At 42.2% G+C, this 17,843-nt stretch overlaps 1 protein-coding gene across 1 annotated transcript in view; it reads left to right on the forward strand.

Annotated features, from left to right (window-relative positions):
- The window catches only part of SLC24A3 (solute carrier family 24 member 3), a 525,043-nt gene that overhangs the window by 349,181 nt on the left and 158,019 nt on the right, over positions 1-17,843 (forward strand). Inside the window, exon 4 of the mRNA XM_081033618.1 lies at positions 15,141-15,215. Coding sequence (XP_080889744.1) covers positions 15,141-15,215 — 75 coding nt within the window. The remainder of the gene's footprint in view (positions 1-15,140; positions 15,216-17,843) is intronic.

Here is a 17,843-nt window from a genome sequence, read left to right on the forward strand (position 1 = left end):
GCTTAATTTCTGTACACATTCTTTATTAATAGAAGATTAGTTTTCTCCTCCATCCTCCACTAAATAAATGTTGAATAAATATTTAAAGAACATGGGTTTGAAGAGGCGCCAGATTGTGAGCCTGCCTGGAGTGCCTGTGTCTCAGGCTGATTCTGTTTTTGGAAGTTCTGGTTGCTCATCCATGATTGGCTTGCAGTTCTGCTGTTTGATGTTACCTGGCAGCTGTGGTGCCCACCAGCTCTCAGGACTGTGTTTGGAGAGAGAATAACAAGAAAATGACAGAAAGGCAAGAATGCAAATATCCCGATAACTTTCAGCAGCCTGGTATCTTTCAAAGGCACAATATTGTGCAATGAGCTTAGCTTTAACTCTGGCATGAAAATTCCTACCCTATTGTGGTTTTCCTCAGAAAGGCTCAGCTCAGGTTACTAATGAAAACTTTGAGGCAAGAAGCAGGATTCACACCAGCCTTGAAGTGAAGAATTCTACCATCTTGCAGACAGTTGAATAAATTTCAAAGTCCTCTAGGAAATTTAAATTCTCTAATATTTACCATACATCCCTAGGATAGAAATCATTGTCCTCATTTTCTAAAACAAGCCTGAAGAGGAAAGGGCAGTGTTGGCAAATAAGCGTATTGTCAGCCAGTCTTTCATGAGATTTTGAGAATTCTCCCAGAGTATGCCTAGGGTTTAATAGGGAAAGGAGAGGTGGGGATGTCATTGAGAAGTGGGAGAAGAAAGGGAAGAAATAACTTAATGAAGAATGAGAGGTCATGAGAAATCTTCAAGCCCCTGGGCATTCTGAGCCTTCACACCACCCTTCTTCTCTTGCTGCTGAAAGCAGTTAAGGTTAGAGCCAAGAGCTCTGACTTGGACTGAAGTCATAGAAATGGGGTTGAAGTCCAGTTTCCATCGTGTATAGGCTCTGTGACTTGGTCTTATATTTTCTTTGCCTCATTTTTTTTGGTCTGAAAACAGAGATAACAATAGTACCCACCTCAGGGTGTAGTTGACAGAAAAGCTTTAAGACAGTTGTAGGCTTATGGTCATATTCAATAAATGTCAGTGGTCATAATTATGACCATTATCTGTCTCATCGTCGTCATCTCATCGCTATCACATCACAGTCACTATCATCACCACCGCCATCACCCTCATCATCATCATCCCCATCATCACAATCACTATCATTACCATCATCATTACCACCATTACACCCACTATCACGACCATAAAAACCACTTTCATCATCACCCTCATCATAAGTTTTATCTAGTGGAGTCAACAGTGATTCCTGTGCAAGACAGTCGGCACTTATGCATCCAAATAGCTCAGCCTGGAATACAAGAGCCTCCCCAAACTGATCTTTGCATATTTCTGCAGCCTCATCTGCCTCTTCTTTTTCACCTGCAATCTACACTCCAGCAGTAGTGACTAAATTATAGTTTTCAGCACAAACCATTTTAATTTACGACACACACTATGATTCTATTCATGCTCTTCCCTTGTCTAGCCAGTTCTTTCCTAACTTCTTTGCTTGCCTAATGCCTGTTCATCTTCTTGGACATGGTATAAGCATCAACGCCTCCAGATAGTCTTACTATCCCCTGCCCTCACTCTCTAAAACCTAGGTTAGGGGTCCTTCCTCTAAGCTCACACAGAATCCAGTGAATAGCTCTATGTTTAGCTTTAATACCTAATGCTTGGCTTACATATTTAGCAGAATGTCGGTGCTCCATCTCAGGAACCTGAATCCTCCTTACTAGTTTGTGTGCCTGTCCAACAGCTTTCATGTGCTTTACTCCTCATGGATCACCCCTGTGACCTTCAAAGAACTAACTGGGATGCTGGAGTCACTGCACTGATCATGGGAAGTATCTGGGAATGTGTGTTCTTAGTACATTAAATATAAGACCTAGTGTCAGGTCTCATAAGCACCTATTTTTGAAGTAATGATGAACATACATGAGGTCTCTGCAACACCAGTGATGTGATATAAAATTTCTGTGATTTCCACTGGGGACAGATTCCCCGGTTTTGCCACAGCTCCTATAGTTTATTGTGTATATTCATAGTGGAAGGAAATGCTGAATTCTTCTTAGTGGTCAGTGAAAACAAAGATGCAGTTTGTTCTCATGCAAATTAACAAACCCCTGAAGTTTTTCTAAGTACTCCTTGGGAGATTCAGGGGTTCAGGGACCACTAGTCAAGAGCCCCCCATTTGCAGGTGGTCTCTACAGAAGGGGATTTGGGGCCTGGCAGAGGTTAGAAGAGTAGATGGTCCTCAAATAGAGTGCAGACAGCCCTCTTCCTAGGATGGTGTATGGCGTGATGATTAGGAGCACGGACTCAGGAGACAGGTCACCTGGCTTCAAATCCTGCCTCCACCACTACTAGCTTTATGACCTGAACCAAGTTACTGGACCTGGTTCCCACCTATGAGGCTGGATTAAGCCTAGTGCCCTGTCCTACAGCCGTTGTGAGGGTCAATGGAGAATGTGTGTGCCTGGCACCCGCTGAGGCATGCTTTGGCCTCATCTCAGCAATATAAACCTGTCCACGGAACTTTCCTTTAGTGGATATTGAGAGGGAAGTAGCAATTATCACCCATACTTCCTTGATAAACTGAAAGTCAATAAAGCATTCTTCCCCCACTGAAATATTTCTCCAGAGATGGAACATTTCTCATTCCCAACTCTCCCTAACAGTGACCCCAATGTGGTGACCTCCAGGAACAGTGATCAGCCATGAACCTTATATGGGCCTCATGAAACTTGTTTCAAGTAACATAATTATAGGATCTATGCTAATGGAGCAGGTACACTAACATGTACTCATTTCCTTTAGCATTTGAGTCCCTGCAAGAGAAACATTTTCAGTTGGCAATGGTTCCTAAAGACCTTCACAATACCAGCTGACAATACGACCGAGATAGGTGGGACTAAGGGAGGGTCTCTCTAGGCTTTTGGAAGACAGTTATTTCTGCAAGTGACTCATCTTGACTTCAAACCGCATTTCATTTCTTCCTCAGTCTTCCTTAACTGACTCCCCTCTTGTTTTAATATAGGCTCTCTCAAAAAGAGACCCTGAGATAAGGAATGTGAGTGGTCGCTTGGGGGTAGAGTGAAACATCAACTCGGGGGGGGGGGGGGAGGAAGTAAGACAGAGAAGGCAGAATTGCTAATAAAAGTCATGTGATCAAGCACACTGTGGACACCTGAAGCTTAACTCAGTGGGGATCCCGAGAGATAGCATAGATTTGTCCAGTTATGGGGGGAGGGAGCTGAGCACTCATGCAGCAACTCCCATCAGCCATTGCTTGAGGGCTCCCAAGGGCCATAATGCCCCAACACTTCTTGACTGCTTTGTGAAAGGTTAAATTAAAAACCTTCAAACAAATGGTTTGAAGCTCAACAAATGGTGGAGCTCTCTAAATTAATAAGGCCTGAAGAATATGGTAGGACCAGGGGCGCCCATAGCCATCTGCTACATTCCTCTTCCCTGCAACCCACCCCCAACCACATCCTCATGTTCAGAACTCTAGTGTGGCTGTGAGGTTCAGTGTTTGTCTCTAGTCACCAGACATGGGGAGTATTTCCAGGGGAACAGTGTCATCCCTACAGAAGCTGGGAGCAAGCGCGTCATTCAGCCCCACCATGGCATCATGAAACCATTACATACAGAGCCCATAATGGGAGAAAATTATTTTAAAAGAAATAACTTTTTTAAAGTCATATATGATCACTTGAAACTATGAAAAAGAGAAGGAAAAAGGAAGACCTTTTCGCTTATTGTTCAAGCCATATTCCCTGGGAGATTTAGAACAATTTCCATCAAGGCCAGAGATCTGTAGATCTTCCCTCAGAATTTCTTCTCCAGCACCACCTTCATTGAAATTAAAGACAGAGCGACACAAGTGCAGATGATGTAGTAAAAGGAAATTGTCTGTGAAAACCACTGACTGGCGATGCCACACAAAACAGCAGAGTTAATATCGTGCTATTCAGGTACATTTGCCCTCACAACTCAGAAGCCTTTCTGTATATCAACATTTCAGCTGAAGCCTGTTCACCTCCATTAAGTCACAAGCCACAATAATTTTTTGTTACCTTACGTATTTTTCAGTTTAACCACTGTTGCCAAAGTTCTCTGGTTTTATTAGTCCCAATCAACCTTTGCAATTGCCTGATGAGATAATATTTCCCTTAAAATCCCAGTTTAATAGCCACTTCCTCTGTGAAGCCTTCTCTGATTTACTTCACCACCCTTGCCCAGCAGAATGAATCTTCATACCCCGTGTCAGTTAGGGAAGAACATGACTACAAGTACAGAAACCCTGACTAATGACAGTGAAGGCAAGGAGAGGTTCATTTTCTCACATAGTAAAAAGTACTGAGGGAAATGTTTCTGGTATTACAGTAGCTGGTGAATGGCATTCTCAGGGCTCTGCCACCTTCACATGTTGGTGTATATATTCATGCTTCTTGTTTCATGGTTATACAATGGCTGCTGCTGTGTCAGACATTACATCCAAGTTCAAGTCAGGAAGAAAGGGTGACTTTCATTGGATCTGTCCCTTATTCTGATTGGCCAAAACTGTGTTACATGCCCATGGCGAGTTCCAGGAATACTAGAAAAGCTGAGCATACTGTCATCCAGAACAACAGAAAGTCGGTTTTCATAGATGTTGTTTCTCATTATTGTTGTTTTCACCATTGCTCCTTTTATCACCTTGGCTATATCTGTTACCTATTGCCAAAATAATGCTGTGTAACAAATGGCCTCAAAACCTCAGTGACATAGAACAATAAACACTTATTTAGCTTGTGGGTCTTTGGAGTTCATCTGAACTGGGTTGAGCTTGGCCAGTCTCAGCTGGACTCGCCCATGTTTAGTAGTTATCTGCTTGTCGCTGATCCCTGACAGCCTCAGCTAGGACGATGGGGGTGACTCAGCTCTGCTCTACATGTCTCCCGCAGGCTAGCTGGGGCAAGTTCTCATGGCATTGTTGTTGTGTGAGGTGCTTTGCTACCGTTTCCCCTAAAATAAGACCTAGCCGGATAATCAGCTCTAATGCATCTTTTGGAGCAAAAATTAATATAAGACCTGATTATTATATTATATTATATTATTATTATATTATATTACATTATACCCAGTCTTATATTATAATAAAATAAGACCGGGTCTTATATTAATTTTTGTTCCACATTAGACACATTAGAGCTGATTGTCCAGCTGGGTCTTACTTTCGGGGAAACATGGTAAGTCCAAACCCCTTTGTTCATTTGTTTCCATTTACTCCCCACAACAACCTTGTAAGCTAACTAGAGAGCATGGTGTGATTGGTCTCAATTTGAAGGCTCTTCGAGGTAAGGAGAGTTGCTCAAGGTGACGCAGTTTGGAAGTATCAAGTCCAGGATTTGATGTGAGGTCCTTTACCCATCTTGGGCTTCCTCCAAGGCTCCAGGCTTCTTCTCTTTCAGCAGCTGCTGTGCCAGTCAGTGCTACTTAGGCATTTCCCTTAACGGCTTCCAAAGGTGACACCAGCTACTCTGAGCACCACCCTCCTTGGAATCCATTCACCTCATATAAATGGGGCCCTTGTTCTGTGCAAGCTCGCTGTGAGACAAGGTGGATATGAATGTGTGAAGAGCACAGCTGCTGCCCTTCCAGAGAAGGGATGCCAAGTACATGAACGTAAAACGTGGCTCATAGTCCAGACAGCGCATGATCCATGCCAAAGTACAGATTCCCACACTAAGGGCCCTGATAAGTTCCCAGGAAGCAGGAGCTGCTATGGTCATGAGCCTAGAGCTGAAGGTCAAATAGATCCCCATCCCTCTTCTCCAAACACCCCTCACTCATCATTTCTAGAACATGTCCCACATTTGCTTCTGTTTGCTATAGCCGGGCCACAGGCTTGGATTCCAGGGTGTGTTGCAGCACATTTGGATTATCCTGGGGTATTGGGCCAACTCGAGCATTTTTGTGACTTCAAATCTGTCTTGCAGTTTATAGTGTACCTTGTGAAAATGATAATGTTTAAAAAGGAAATCACCCAGCAATTTCACATCTCAAAATTTATCCTAAAAATGGAAAAGGATGTTATGTTTAAAGATTTTCAGTGCAGCAGTATTTATGGTTCATTCACTTATAGAGGAAAATAAAAATCACTTTGTAAGTTACATAAATGTCTAATCACTATATTGCACACTTGAAACTAATATAATATTGTACGTCAACTCTAGTTGTAAAACAAAATTATTTAATAAAAATGGTAGCTAGGGTTTACTCAGCTTCATGCTGAACAAATTTATACATTTATGTAAATAGCCTATTTCTATGTGAGTATACAATCAAAGCTTAAAATTAAAAACATAATATTAATAATAATAATAATAATGAACATGAGTGGCTCTGACCGGCAGCCCCCGAAATTGAATGGCTGGGATTCTGAAACTGTCCCTCCCTCACTGTGGTTGGGGAAGACAGCTTATTAGGAGGCGAGCTGAAAATAGAAAGTGGTGATTGGGTGGCAAGTCAGATATGACCTCTGTATAGGGAGGCATCTGGGCTCTGTGGGAAGGCTCAGGGAGAGTCCTGGGGTCAAATCCAAGCCCTGCCATTTGGTAGCCATGTGTCCTGAGGTTACTATATTCTCTGAGTTGTCTGGGATATGAGGCCTGTAACTCCCTGCCTCGCACAGGGGTTGAGAGAATAAATGAGATAGTCTTTGTAAAGTACCTGGAGCATGCCTGAATTCCTGGCCCAACAAATAGTGGCACAAACGAGGTCTGACAATGAAGTTCGAGAACTTGTTGCAACAATGTTGCTAAACTTTTTTGATATCAGAGGGATTATTCATTATGAATTTGTACCAACTGTTTAAACAGTTAACCAAGTTTACTGTTTGGGAGTGCTGAAAAGGCTGCTTTAAAAGTTAGATGACCTGAACTTTTCGCCAATAATTCATGGGTCTTGCATCAGGACAATGCACCAGCTCACACGGCACTGTCTGTGAGGGAGTGTTTAGTCAGTAAACAAATAACTGTATTGGAACACCCTCCCTACTCACCTGATTTGGCCCCCAGTGACTTCTTTCTTTGCTCGACGATAAAGGAAATATTGAAAGGAAGACATTTGGATGACATTCAGAACATCAAGGGTAATACAATGACAACTCTGATGGCCATTCCAGAAAAAGAGTTCCAAAATTGCTTTGAAGGGTGAACTAGGTGCTGTGCTGCCATCGGTGCATATATTCCCAAGGGGAGAACTTCGAAGGCGACTGTAGTGATATTCAACAATGAGGTATATGTAGCACTTTTTCTAGGATGAGTTCGCGAACTTAATTGTCAGACCTTTGTATCATGATTACTATCATCATCATCAGTGATATTATATCCTTTGGAAATATAGAAATGATCAAATTAATACAAAAACGCTTCACTCTATAAAATATCTGGGCCAGTTGTATTGACAGTACCATCAATACCAGTAAGTTCTCTGAATCTTTTTTTTCCCCTCTGCATCTTAAAGTTTGACTTTGTACATTTGTATTACTTCTTTGTTTTGTTTTTGTTTTATTGGTAGTAGTAGATTTCTTTTTATTTATTTATTTGTTCATTTATTTTAAATAAATTAGAAATCCTGACTTTTTGTTTATTTGTTTTTAAGGAGGGCGCAACTCACAGTGGCCCATGTGGGGATCAAAACGGCAACCTTGGTGTTATCAGCACCACACTCTAACCAACTGAGCCAGCCAGCCACCCCAGTAGACTTCTTTTTAGAGCAGTTCTAGGTTCACAGCAAAATTGAGCAGAAGGAACAGAATTTCCTTATCGCCCGTATCCCCCAACCACAGGCACAGAACGCACTCCCGCCAATCAATATCTTGTTCTGTTTTGTTTGTTTTCCAGTAGGAAACCTTATTTCCAGTGGGTGGCATGGCAGAGAGTTAGAGTGGAATTTCTTGTAAGCAAAGTGACAGACCTGCCCTCAGATGCCAGGAGGTAGAAAGGAGCCCCATCACTTGGTAGGCCCCTCCAGGTGTCCAAAGGTGCCTTACCACAAATGTCTGATTGACAGTGGGTATCCCTGCCTCATGCTGCCTTATGCACAGGACTAATGTGGCTTTCAGTAGCCATCACCCTTGCATAAGACAGCCGGGCAGATCTATTCATTTCTTGTCCCAGTCCAAGCATTGATACTGCAATGTGTTAGATGGATCTTCTTGCCTTGAAAAGAATCAATATGTAATATTGGAACGCAGTCTTGCAAAACTGGTTTATGGATTTCTAAGTGTCATTGGCTATTTCAGTGAGTTTAATATGTCAGCTACAGACAGCTTATTTAGGTCTAGGTTAATCCACAAGTGTGTCTCTGTATTCCAATAACTGCAAATGGCTGTCCTTTTCAAGATCACTATAAAGCCTGCATATCACTGGATCATCCAAGTCACTCCTCAAAAGAGGGTTTTAGTCCATTGTAATTTGGAAAGGTCGGACGTCATCAAAATAGCGGCGTGAGGTGAGCCTCTGTAAATCTACCCTAGAATTTACAACTAATCGAACAACTATAACTCCACAAAGGACTCTCTGCACAGCAAACAGACAAGACAAAGAGGCCCACTACTGAATTCACCTAAAGGTGGGTGAATTGCACGAGTGGGGGGGGGGAGGGAAGGGAGAAGTGTGAAGATAGAGCCGCCCGGGCAAAGGATGCAGACCTAGCTCAGTGCTCCGAGCTCGCTGCATCCCAGAACTACTGCAGCTGCGGGACAGGGAAGAACTTGGACTGCGAGGGCTCCATCTATGGCCCACATGGCTGAGGGGGCAGCATATAACACGGCTGAAACCAATGCTCACGGTAGAGACCTCGGAGAAAAGACTGATGGAAGAAGGCTGAAAACGGTGCTTTAAGCCATCACTGCTGAGCAGAGAACGGAAGCCTTAGGTACTGAGATTAGCCGCCCACTCCCTAAACTCCAGAGCTCACCCCGCCCCCACTTGCGCAGTGCTAGAAGTGGAACAGTAGCAGTGTCAGATCAAAACAACAGAATACTTGCTGTTCTGAGAACTGTGGACCGCAGACACAGATTCGCAGCCCAACTAGTTCCAGCAAAGGGGAGGGAGCAGTGGAAGCAAGACTGGCTGTGGTGGTGGTCGCCGCCATTGCTCTGGGCCACCTTTCACAACTCACCCTGCCCCTGTCCCCACCTATCTGGGCAGATCCCTGCAGGAGTAAACAGAACTGCTGAAACATATGGGCTCTAAATCTGGTGCAAGAAGAGCTTTGGAACTTCAAAAGCTCTCTGCATACACACACGGACACTGCGCCCTGTGACCCAGGGGAACTATTAACAGGAGAATCCCGTCTCCCAGGGAATCCCCCCATTGTGTGAGAAGCTGGAATAGTGCAGAGAAAATATAGCACTACTGTGTGAGAGAGAAAAAAAAGGCTGCAGTCGGAGAGAAAATAAAACATTTTACCAACAAGTACTGGAAAACAAAAGAAAGACCTCTTCCTATCAACCTGTTGCAGAACCCACTCCTGTAGATGTCTAGGAAGAGAAATAATAAATCAGTAATTGCCATGAATAACCAAGGCAACAAGACACCTCAGAAAGAAAGTGAAAAGTCTCCAGAAAAGGAATTTAAAGATATGGAAATATGTGACTTAAATGACAGAGAATTCAAAATTGCAGTTCTGAAAAAACTCAACCAAATGCAAGAAAATACAGAAAGACAGTTTAATGACTCAAAACACAATCAAAGAAAAACATGAGCATTTTGTGAAGGAGATTGAAATTTTAAAAAAGAACCAAATAGAATTTCTGGAGATTAAGAACTCAATAGAAGAAATAAAGAATGAAATAACCAGCTTAGGTAGTAGAGTTGACCAGATGGAGGAAAGAATCAGTGACATCGAAGATAGAAACCTGGAAATGACACAGATGGGAGAAGAAAGAGACTTGAGACTTAAAATAAATGAAAGAACTCTACAAGAACTTTCTGACTACACCAGGAAGAGCAATATAAGAATAATGGGCATACCAAAAGGAGAAGAAAGAGAGAAGGGAACAGAGAATATATTCAAACAAATTGTCGATGAGAACTTCCCAAACTTGTGGACAGAACTGAATCCTCGAATCCATGAAGCAAATAGAACACCTAATTACCTCAATCCCAACAGGGCTTTTCCAAGGCACGTTGTATTGAAGATGTCTAAAATCAACGACAAAGAAAGAATCCTCAAGGCAGCCAGGGAAAAGAAGACGGTAACCTACAAAGGAAAGCCCATTAGATTATCATCAGATTTTTTAGCAGAAACTGTACAAGCCAGGAGGGAGTGGAACCAAATATTCAAACTATTGAAAGACAGAAATTATGAGCCAAGAATAATATACCAGCAAAGATATCCTTTAGATATGAAGGAGGAATAAAGACCTTTGCAGACATCCAGAAGCTGAGGGAATTTTCTAATACCCGATCTGCACTACAAGAAATACTAAAGGAGGCTATTCGACCATCATCAACAGGGACAATTTCTGGCAATGAAAACATAAAAAGGGGGACAGTAAACGCCTGAACCGGAATATGGGAATGGAGAAAGGAAGTATACTGAAGAAAATGGAATACTATAGATATCAAACTTTCTTTTACATAAACTTAAGGGTAAGCACTCAAAAAAAATCCAGAACTGAATTATATAACGTAATAAAAGAAGAAACAGAGGGAAACATCATAGAATACCACCACACAGAAATAAGAGACAACAACAAAAATGCAAAGAAACAATGGAGACACAGCTTTACCAGAAAACTAAAGATAGAACAACAGGAAATCCTCACGTATCAATAATCACTCTAAATGTAAATGGACTGAACTCACCAATAAAAAGGCACAGAGTAGCAGATTGGATCAAAAAACTAAATCAAACCATATGCTGTCTCCAAGAGTCACATCTCAGCTACAAGGACAAGCATAGACTCAAAGTGGAAATTGACACTCCAAGCAAATGGCATAAAGAGAAATTCGGTGTAGCCATCCTAATATCTGATGAAACAGACTTCAGGGTGAAAAAGATAACAAGAGACAAAGATGGACATTTCATAATGGTAAAGGGGACTATACAACAAGAAGACATAACAGTCATCAATATTTATGCCCCCAATCAGGGAGCACCGAAATATACCAAGCAACTAGTAAGAGAACTAAAGGGAGACATTGACCAAAACACAATTATACTAGGGGACTTAAATACATCATTGACAGCTATGGATAGATCATCCAAACAGAAAATAAATAACGAAATGGCAGCCCAAAATGACACATTAGATGAAATGGACATCATTGACATATAGAGCACTTCATCCTAAAACATCAGACTATACATTCTTTTCGAGTGTACATGGAACATTCTCAAGGATAGACCATATATTGGGACACAAAATCAGCCTCAGCAATTTAAAAAGATTGAAATCATACCAAGCATATTCTCTGATCACAAGGCTTTGAAATTGGATATCAACTGCAAAAAGAAAGCAGGAAAAAACACAAATACATGGAGATTAAACAACATACTTTTAAAGAACGACTGGGTCAAAGAAGAAAATAGAGGAGAGATCAAAAGATACATAGAAACAAATGACAATGAAAATACATACTACCAAAATTTTTGGGATGCAGCAAAAGCAGTTTTAAGACAGAAATTTATATCATTACAATCCTTTCTCAAGAAACAAGAAAAATCCCAAATAAATAACCTCATGTTACACCTTAAAGAACTAGAAAAAGAAGAACAAGTGAATCCCAAGGTCAGCAGAAGAAAGGAAATAACAAAAATCAGAGCAGAACTAAATGAAATAGAGAACAAAAAGACAATAGAAAAAATTAATGTGACGAAGAGCTAGTTCTTTGAAAAAATTAACAAAATTGACAAACCCTTGGCTAGACTCACTAAGATAAGAAGAGAGAAGACACTAATTAACAAAATCAGAAATGAAAAAGGGGAAGTTATCATGGACACCACAGAAATACAAAGGATCATGCAAGAGTACTAAGAAGGACTATATGCCACCAAAGTCAATAACCTAGAAGAAATGGACAAGTTCTTAGAAACATATAGCCTTCTAAGGCTGAACCATGAAGAGCTGGAAAATCTAAACAGACCGATCACCAATAACGAAATTGAATCAGTCATCCAAAACCTTCCCAAAAGCAAAAGTTTTGGACCAGAAGGCTTCACTAGTGAATTCTACCAAATCTTCAAAGAGGATCTAACACCAATCCTGCTCAAACGCTGTCAAAAAATTGAAGAAGAGACAGTTCTCCCTAACTCATTTTATGAGGCCAGCATTACCCTGATACCAAAACCTGGTAAGGACAACACATAAAAAGAAAACTGCAGACCAATATTTCTGATGAGTACAGATGCCAAAATCCTAAACAAAATTCTAGTAATTTGGAAAGGTATATTCTGACTCATCCACAAAGCCATGAAATACAGCATTAAATTTTTAATTGACATTTTCAAAAAAACAACAACCCAGAGGCAAATAATTTTGTACAGAGTTTGAAAAGACAAATAAAAACAAAGTTTTTTTTTTTTAAGGCTTCTCTGCATTTCAGGTTTTCCAGGCTTCTCAGAGAGTAGAAAAGTGTAAAACAGGGTTGCTACCTCTCCTATCCTTCACCACCTACAAAAATCACACAAGAAATCCAAATTCAATGTGGGTGAATCAGAAAATATGGATAGAAATTTTAAAATACAGATGGAATCACACCAACCAAAGGAGAAACTATTTTGATTTATGGCCTTACAAACTCTTCTATGGAAATACACTTATGTAAGTGTGTGTGTTTATGTATGCATTCCTATACTTAGATAATTTAACAACAAAGAGATTGGACACTATTTTATAACTCTTTTTATTTAGCAATGTAGTATATATACCTTTCCTTATCACTAAATATGGATTTACATAATCCCTTTTAACAGTATTTCATTGAATGATAAATTATAGTTTGTATAACCCATCCCCTATGATATATTTTGTTAGGTTTGGTAATTTATTATAGTCAGCATTTTGGAAAGAATATGACTGGTACATGTGTTTTTATGCACTTGTCTGATATTTCCACAGAATCAAGTATTAAAATGTGCTTTAGAATCTTACAATCTGGTTGAAGAGACAAAACATACACATCCAAAAAAGAAAACAAGCTCATAAAGAGGGGTGGGTGTATAAATTATTGCTCCAGCCAAGAGTCAAAATTCAGAGGTATCATTTCATGCTTGGTTTGCTACATGAGGCTTCATGAAGGACAGTTGTAAGTGATAGAAACTCATCTCAAATCCACTTAAGTGTAAAAGGTGTATTATCAGCTCATAACATTGGAAATTAGACTTTGGCTTCAGACTGAGCTGGGCCCAGAGTTCACATGGGTCATTAAGCACGTGAGTGTGTGCGTGCGCCACCTGTCCCATCTCGGTTTCAGCTTGTTACTGTGTGAGCTGCCTTCTCCAGCAAGCTCCCTCTATATGACCGCTGCCTTCAGCAGCTCCAGACTCAGGTGGTATTTATATTGCATAAGGAGTGAAACCTTCTTCCCCTGCTTTGCCATTGATCCTTGCTTGGCCCCTTGCAGTCCTTTTGCCCACCTGCCACTGTGTGAAGGGAAGGAGGTATCCTGGTGGCTAGGCTGCACCATGTGCCTATGCCCTGTGGTGTGGGAGGTGGACAATGTGTGACTGAAGGCCCTTCCCAGGAAGCAGTTCTCAAAAGGAAAAGGTGCTGGATGGTGAAAAATGAAAGAGATGATGGAAAAATGAAAGAGGATCTTGGAACTTAAAGGATGAGTGACTGCATCCATTAGATGCTTTGGGATGCAAGTAACATGGGACCTCCAAATCAAACGGTTCTGTTTGCCAGGGTTTTATGTTATGAAGTCCAGACACAGGGTGGGCTCTAGCACCACATGCTCAATGGCTCAGTGATGTCATTAAGTGGACTGAGGGTCAACTTCATCTCAAATCAGGTTTCCCTCAATATGGCTGCCAATGGCAATCAGAACTTCCAGCCTCCTAATTCACAGCCAACACTTGAGGGTGAGAAACAGCTCCCTCTGGCAAGGACTATAAAGCCTTTCCTGTCATCTGATTGGGACAGCCTGGGTCTTATGTCCACCCCTGAACAAATAACTATCACTGGGGACTACTACATATTGATTGGCCGATCAGTATCTACTCCTGGAAGAAAGGATGAGGTCACCTTCTACATGGGATATGGCGGATATGTGAATGAAACTGGGGTGCCATTAAAAGGACTGCAGGATAGAGGCTGGGTGGTTGGCCAACAATGGAATCCAAATCAGTTGTCATTAGTTAGAAAGGAAACATGGAGTTGAATAAGGTAAAGAGGTGATTTAGGGCAAAAAGATAGAATTCCAGTGAATGTCTGGGTCACAGCTGATCAAAGATGTGGAAGCAAGATTACAGAGGCTGTCCTACAGGGAAGAGGAGGCTAAACAAGCTCTTTTAGAATTATTCATTTATTTCTTCATTGCACATATATTGAGCATCTATTATGCTCCAGGCTCTGTGCTGAGTGCTGGGGATAAATGAGATATAGTTTATAACTGCCTGGACTTCTAGTGGGAAGACAGACAGAAAACAAATTAATTTCACACATAATTTATCCAAAAAAAAAAGTAGGATAAGGGGATAGGGAGAAATAGGAGGAAGGAGAGTCCAAAGCTTCTTGCTTAGGTTGATGTTGAACCGGGGACCTGATGGAGTGAGCCAAGGTGATCTGGGGAGAGTGTGTTCTCAGCAGAGGAAACAGCATGTACAAAGGCTATGGGGCAGGCATCCATGACATGTTTGGGGAAGGAGGAGGTGGACAAGAGGGAGAGTGGTAGGTGATAAGGTCAGAGAGGAGGGGTAAGATCATATAGGACCTTGCAGGCCTTGCAAAGACTTTGTTCTTACTCTGAGTAAGCTATTTAATTGATGATGACAGAGGATGTTATCAAAACAGAGGGTGGCCAGACCCTCAGCCCATGGCTCTGCTCAGACTCTAAATTTAATCCCTTCTGCAATATAATTCTTTCTCCTCTCATTTTCTTCCAGGCCATGTACATGTTCTACGCGCTTGCCATTGTTTGTGATGACTTCTTCGTCCCCTCCTTGGAAAAGATCTGTGAGGTACGTGCCTTGATTCTCAGCATGTCTAAGCTGGGCACTGGTACTGCTCCAACCTCCTCGAGGTCCTGGGGAGCCCTCCATGCAACCTGGGATGGGAACACCAGGCATCAGCATGCTTCAGATTGATGAGCAATATTAGCACAAAAGCTCCATCAGTCTGCTTAGAATTTCAGGACCCATCCAGAGTCAGGCCCAAGGCCAGCTCTCCCTGCTCCGTTTGGCAATAATTCATGATGCTATTTGTGTTCTGCTTCCAGTTTTCTTTTTCTCTTTTAAATTCTGCTCTTCTTATCTTGCTACCACTTTCTCCACCTTCCTCTCCTCTATTCCTTTCTTCTATTCCTGTAACCCTCCTTTGGTGATTCGTGGGCCCTTGTAGAGTGAGAAATCTTCAACCACATAGGTCCAGCACCCTTCCTTTCTGTATATGTACAGAAATGCTCTAAGCAGAGGCCTGAAAGGTGAGGAGACTAAAGGACTGGTCACAGACACCAGGAAAGGGACTCTGTTCGAAATCAGCCTCGTGACGCCAGGCTGAATACCAAGTTAAATCCCTTTCATCAGAAAATATTCATCATACCTAGAATTCTTTCATTCTCTTGCTCTTTCCTGTCTGTATATTTTGAAATGTAGTTTCCTTTATCTGGAAGCTTTCCATTTTACTTTATTTTTAATTCAGAATCTATTTTCAGAAGGGGTCTCCTCCAGACACAACTCCCATCTGGAACTCAAGTTTCTTTATGTAGTTTTCAAACTTTGTCACCCCTCCTCCTTTCCTTCCATCCCTCCCCCAAGTCTGATTCATTACATCTTGGGGCCAGCAGGGGACAGAAGTTGCCTTTGTAATAAGTTCCCAAGTAGTGCTGAAGCTGCTGGTCCAAAATCACACTTCGAAAACCACCAACTGAAGCATTTTCCTCTATCTTAGAAGACTGTTAGTTTTGTGTATTCAAAATAATAAGGAGAATCATTCCACAATAACCCCGACAGTGGGTTCCTTTATACGGTGAAAGAAGGAGTGAGGTAGCATCTGAGATGGACAGTGAGCAGGTGTGAAAGTCCTTCATCCAAAATGATTTAACCTGAAAACAGGGTCCCCTACTGTATGTGGAAGAGGAGGAAGCACTGATGGCCCTGTCATTGGGGTCATTTGTGATCTCTGAAATACCTCCACTTGGCGGTTTATTCTTCATGCAAAGCAAACTAATCTCTCATTTTCCACACAATGTTTGTTTTTAAATAGCAAAAACCCCCTTCTAGAATTGTGCACACAATTGTGACAATGTGTTCCACTCAACTGAGGAACCCGTAGAACCTACGAGCACACTCCCTTGGGGAGGAATCAAGATGAAACACAGCTTGGTCCTTGCCATCCACAGGCTGTAAGGTGCAGAGCAGCTCCCAAGTGATACACACTGGGGGCTGGACGAAGTGCCAGGAAATTGGGAAGTGCAGAGAGAGAAAAGGGGAGGGAGTGATTGAATCAGCCAGGGAATCAGGAAAGGACTAGTGTGAGGGCCAGATCAGATCAGCCCTTGGAGGGAGAGTCTCAGTGACAATATGTTTCAAGGAAGGGTATTTGAGCAGAAGACTGAGCCATAGACCCAAGTGGTGTAATCTAGGACATGTGGGGAGCCTGGAGAATGCCAGGCTGAGGCATGAGGAGTTACTATTCAGTGCTCAGGAGGGAGGTGCGAAGGCTTTTGATGACTATGATCTGGTAGATGGAAGGAGTCCAGATGCAAGAAGACCCCTCACTGGTGATTCTAAGCATCCCATGAGATGTTGCTAGAGCTGAAGTGTATTAGGGATGAAAGAGGAGGGGATGTAAGGAGATATGGAGGATGAAGAAAACTGATTAGTTGAAGACGAGAGAGAAACTGGAGATGATCCCAAGGTGTGGACTCCACAACTAATGTCCTATCATGGAGCCCGAGCTGGAGAAGACATGGCAGTGCAAGGCTCACAGCTCACGACAAGTGGCACATCTTGGCAAACCACCCAAGGAGTGTGAGCTCTGCCTTAGGCGACCTTCCCACAGACTCCTGCCTCTGGTGAGACAGGATGCCAGGCTCCCTCACAACCACGTCTCTCAACTTGAGGTATCAGCACCTCCATCTTAGGGTCTCTTCAGAACCCCGTGTGAAGTTTAGATGTGTAGTCGAGAGCAAAGGAACCCCAGGACTCCAGATCAAAATGCTCCCTTGCAGTAGTCTATTGTTGGTCAATGGAGCCAGTGGCCTACACCGAGGTCATGCTGCCCCTCCATGGCTGAACAAGGAAGTACAGCTGCTGCTGCCACTGGGAAGAGGGACAGTGTCATTCAAGACTCATGTCTCTCTGCTGGGACGTCAGGGGGAACTGGTTATTTACTGACAGCCAACAGCTTACTTTCTGAATCATGAGTGAATGCAGAAAAGCTAAGCACACTAACCAGTCTCTGATAAGTATTATATTTGTCTTGTCTTCTTATAAATCATCTTTGGATTAACAAACAGGGTAACCTGGAGAGTTTGTTGTGCAGAATGTCTTGGCAGGGCTGATGCCTTTTCACTTTCTGCTCACCCCCACTCTCCCTCAAGCCTGCACTGAGGATGAGGATTAGGTTTCAGGAGGGTGACCCTCTCC

Source organism: Rhinolophus hipposideros (assembly GCF_964194185.1).
Source record: "Rhinolophus hipposideros genome assembly, chromosome: 22".
NCBI lineage: Eukaryota > Metazoa > Chordata > Mammalia > Chiroptera > Rhinolophidae > Rhinolophus > Rhinolophus hipposideros.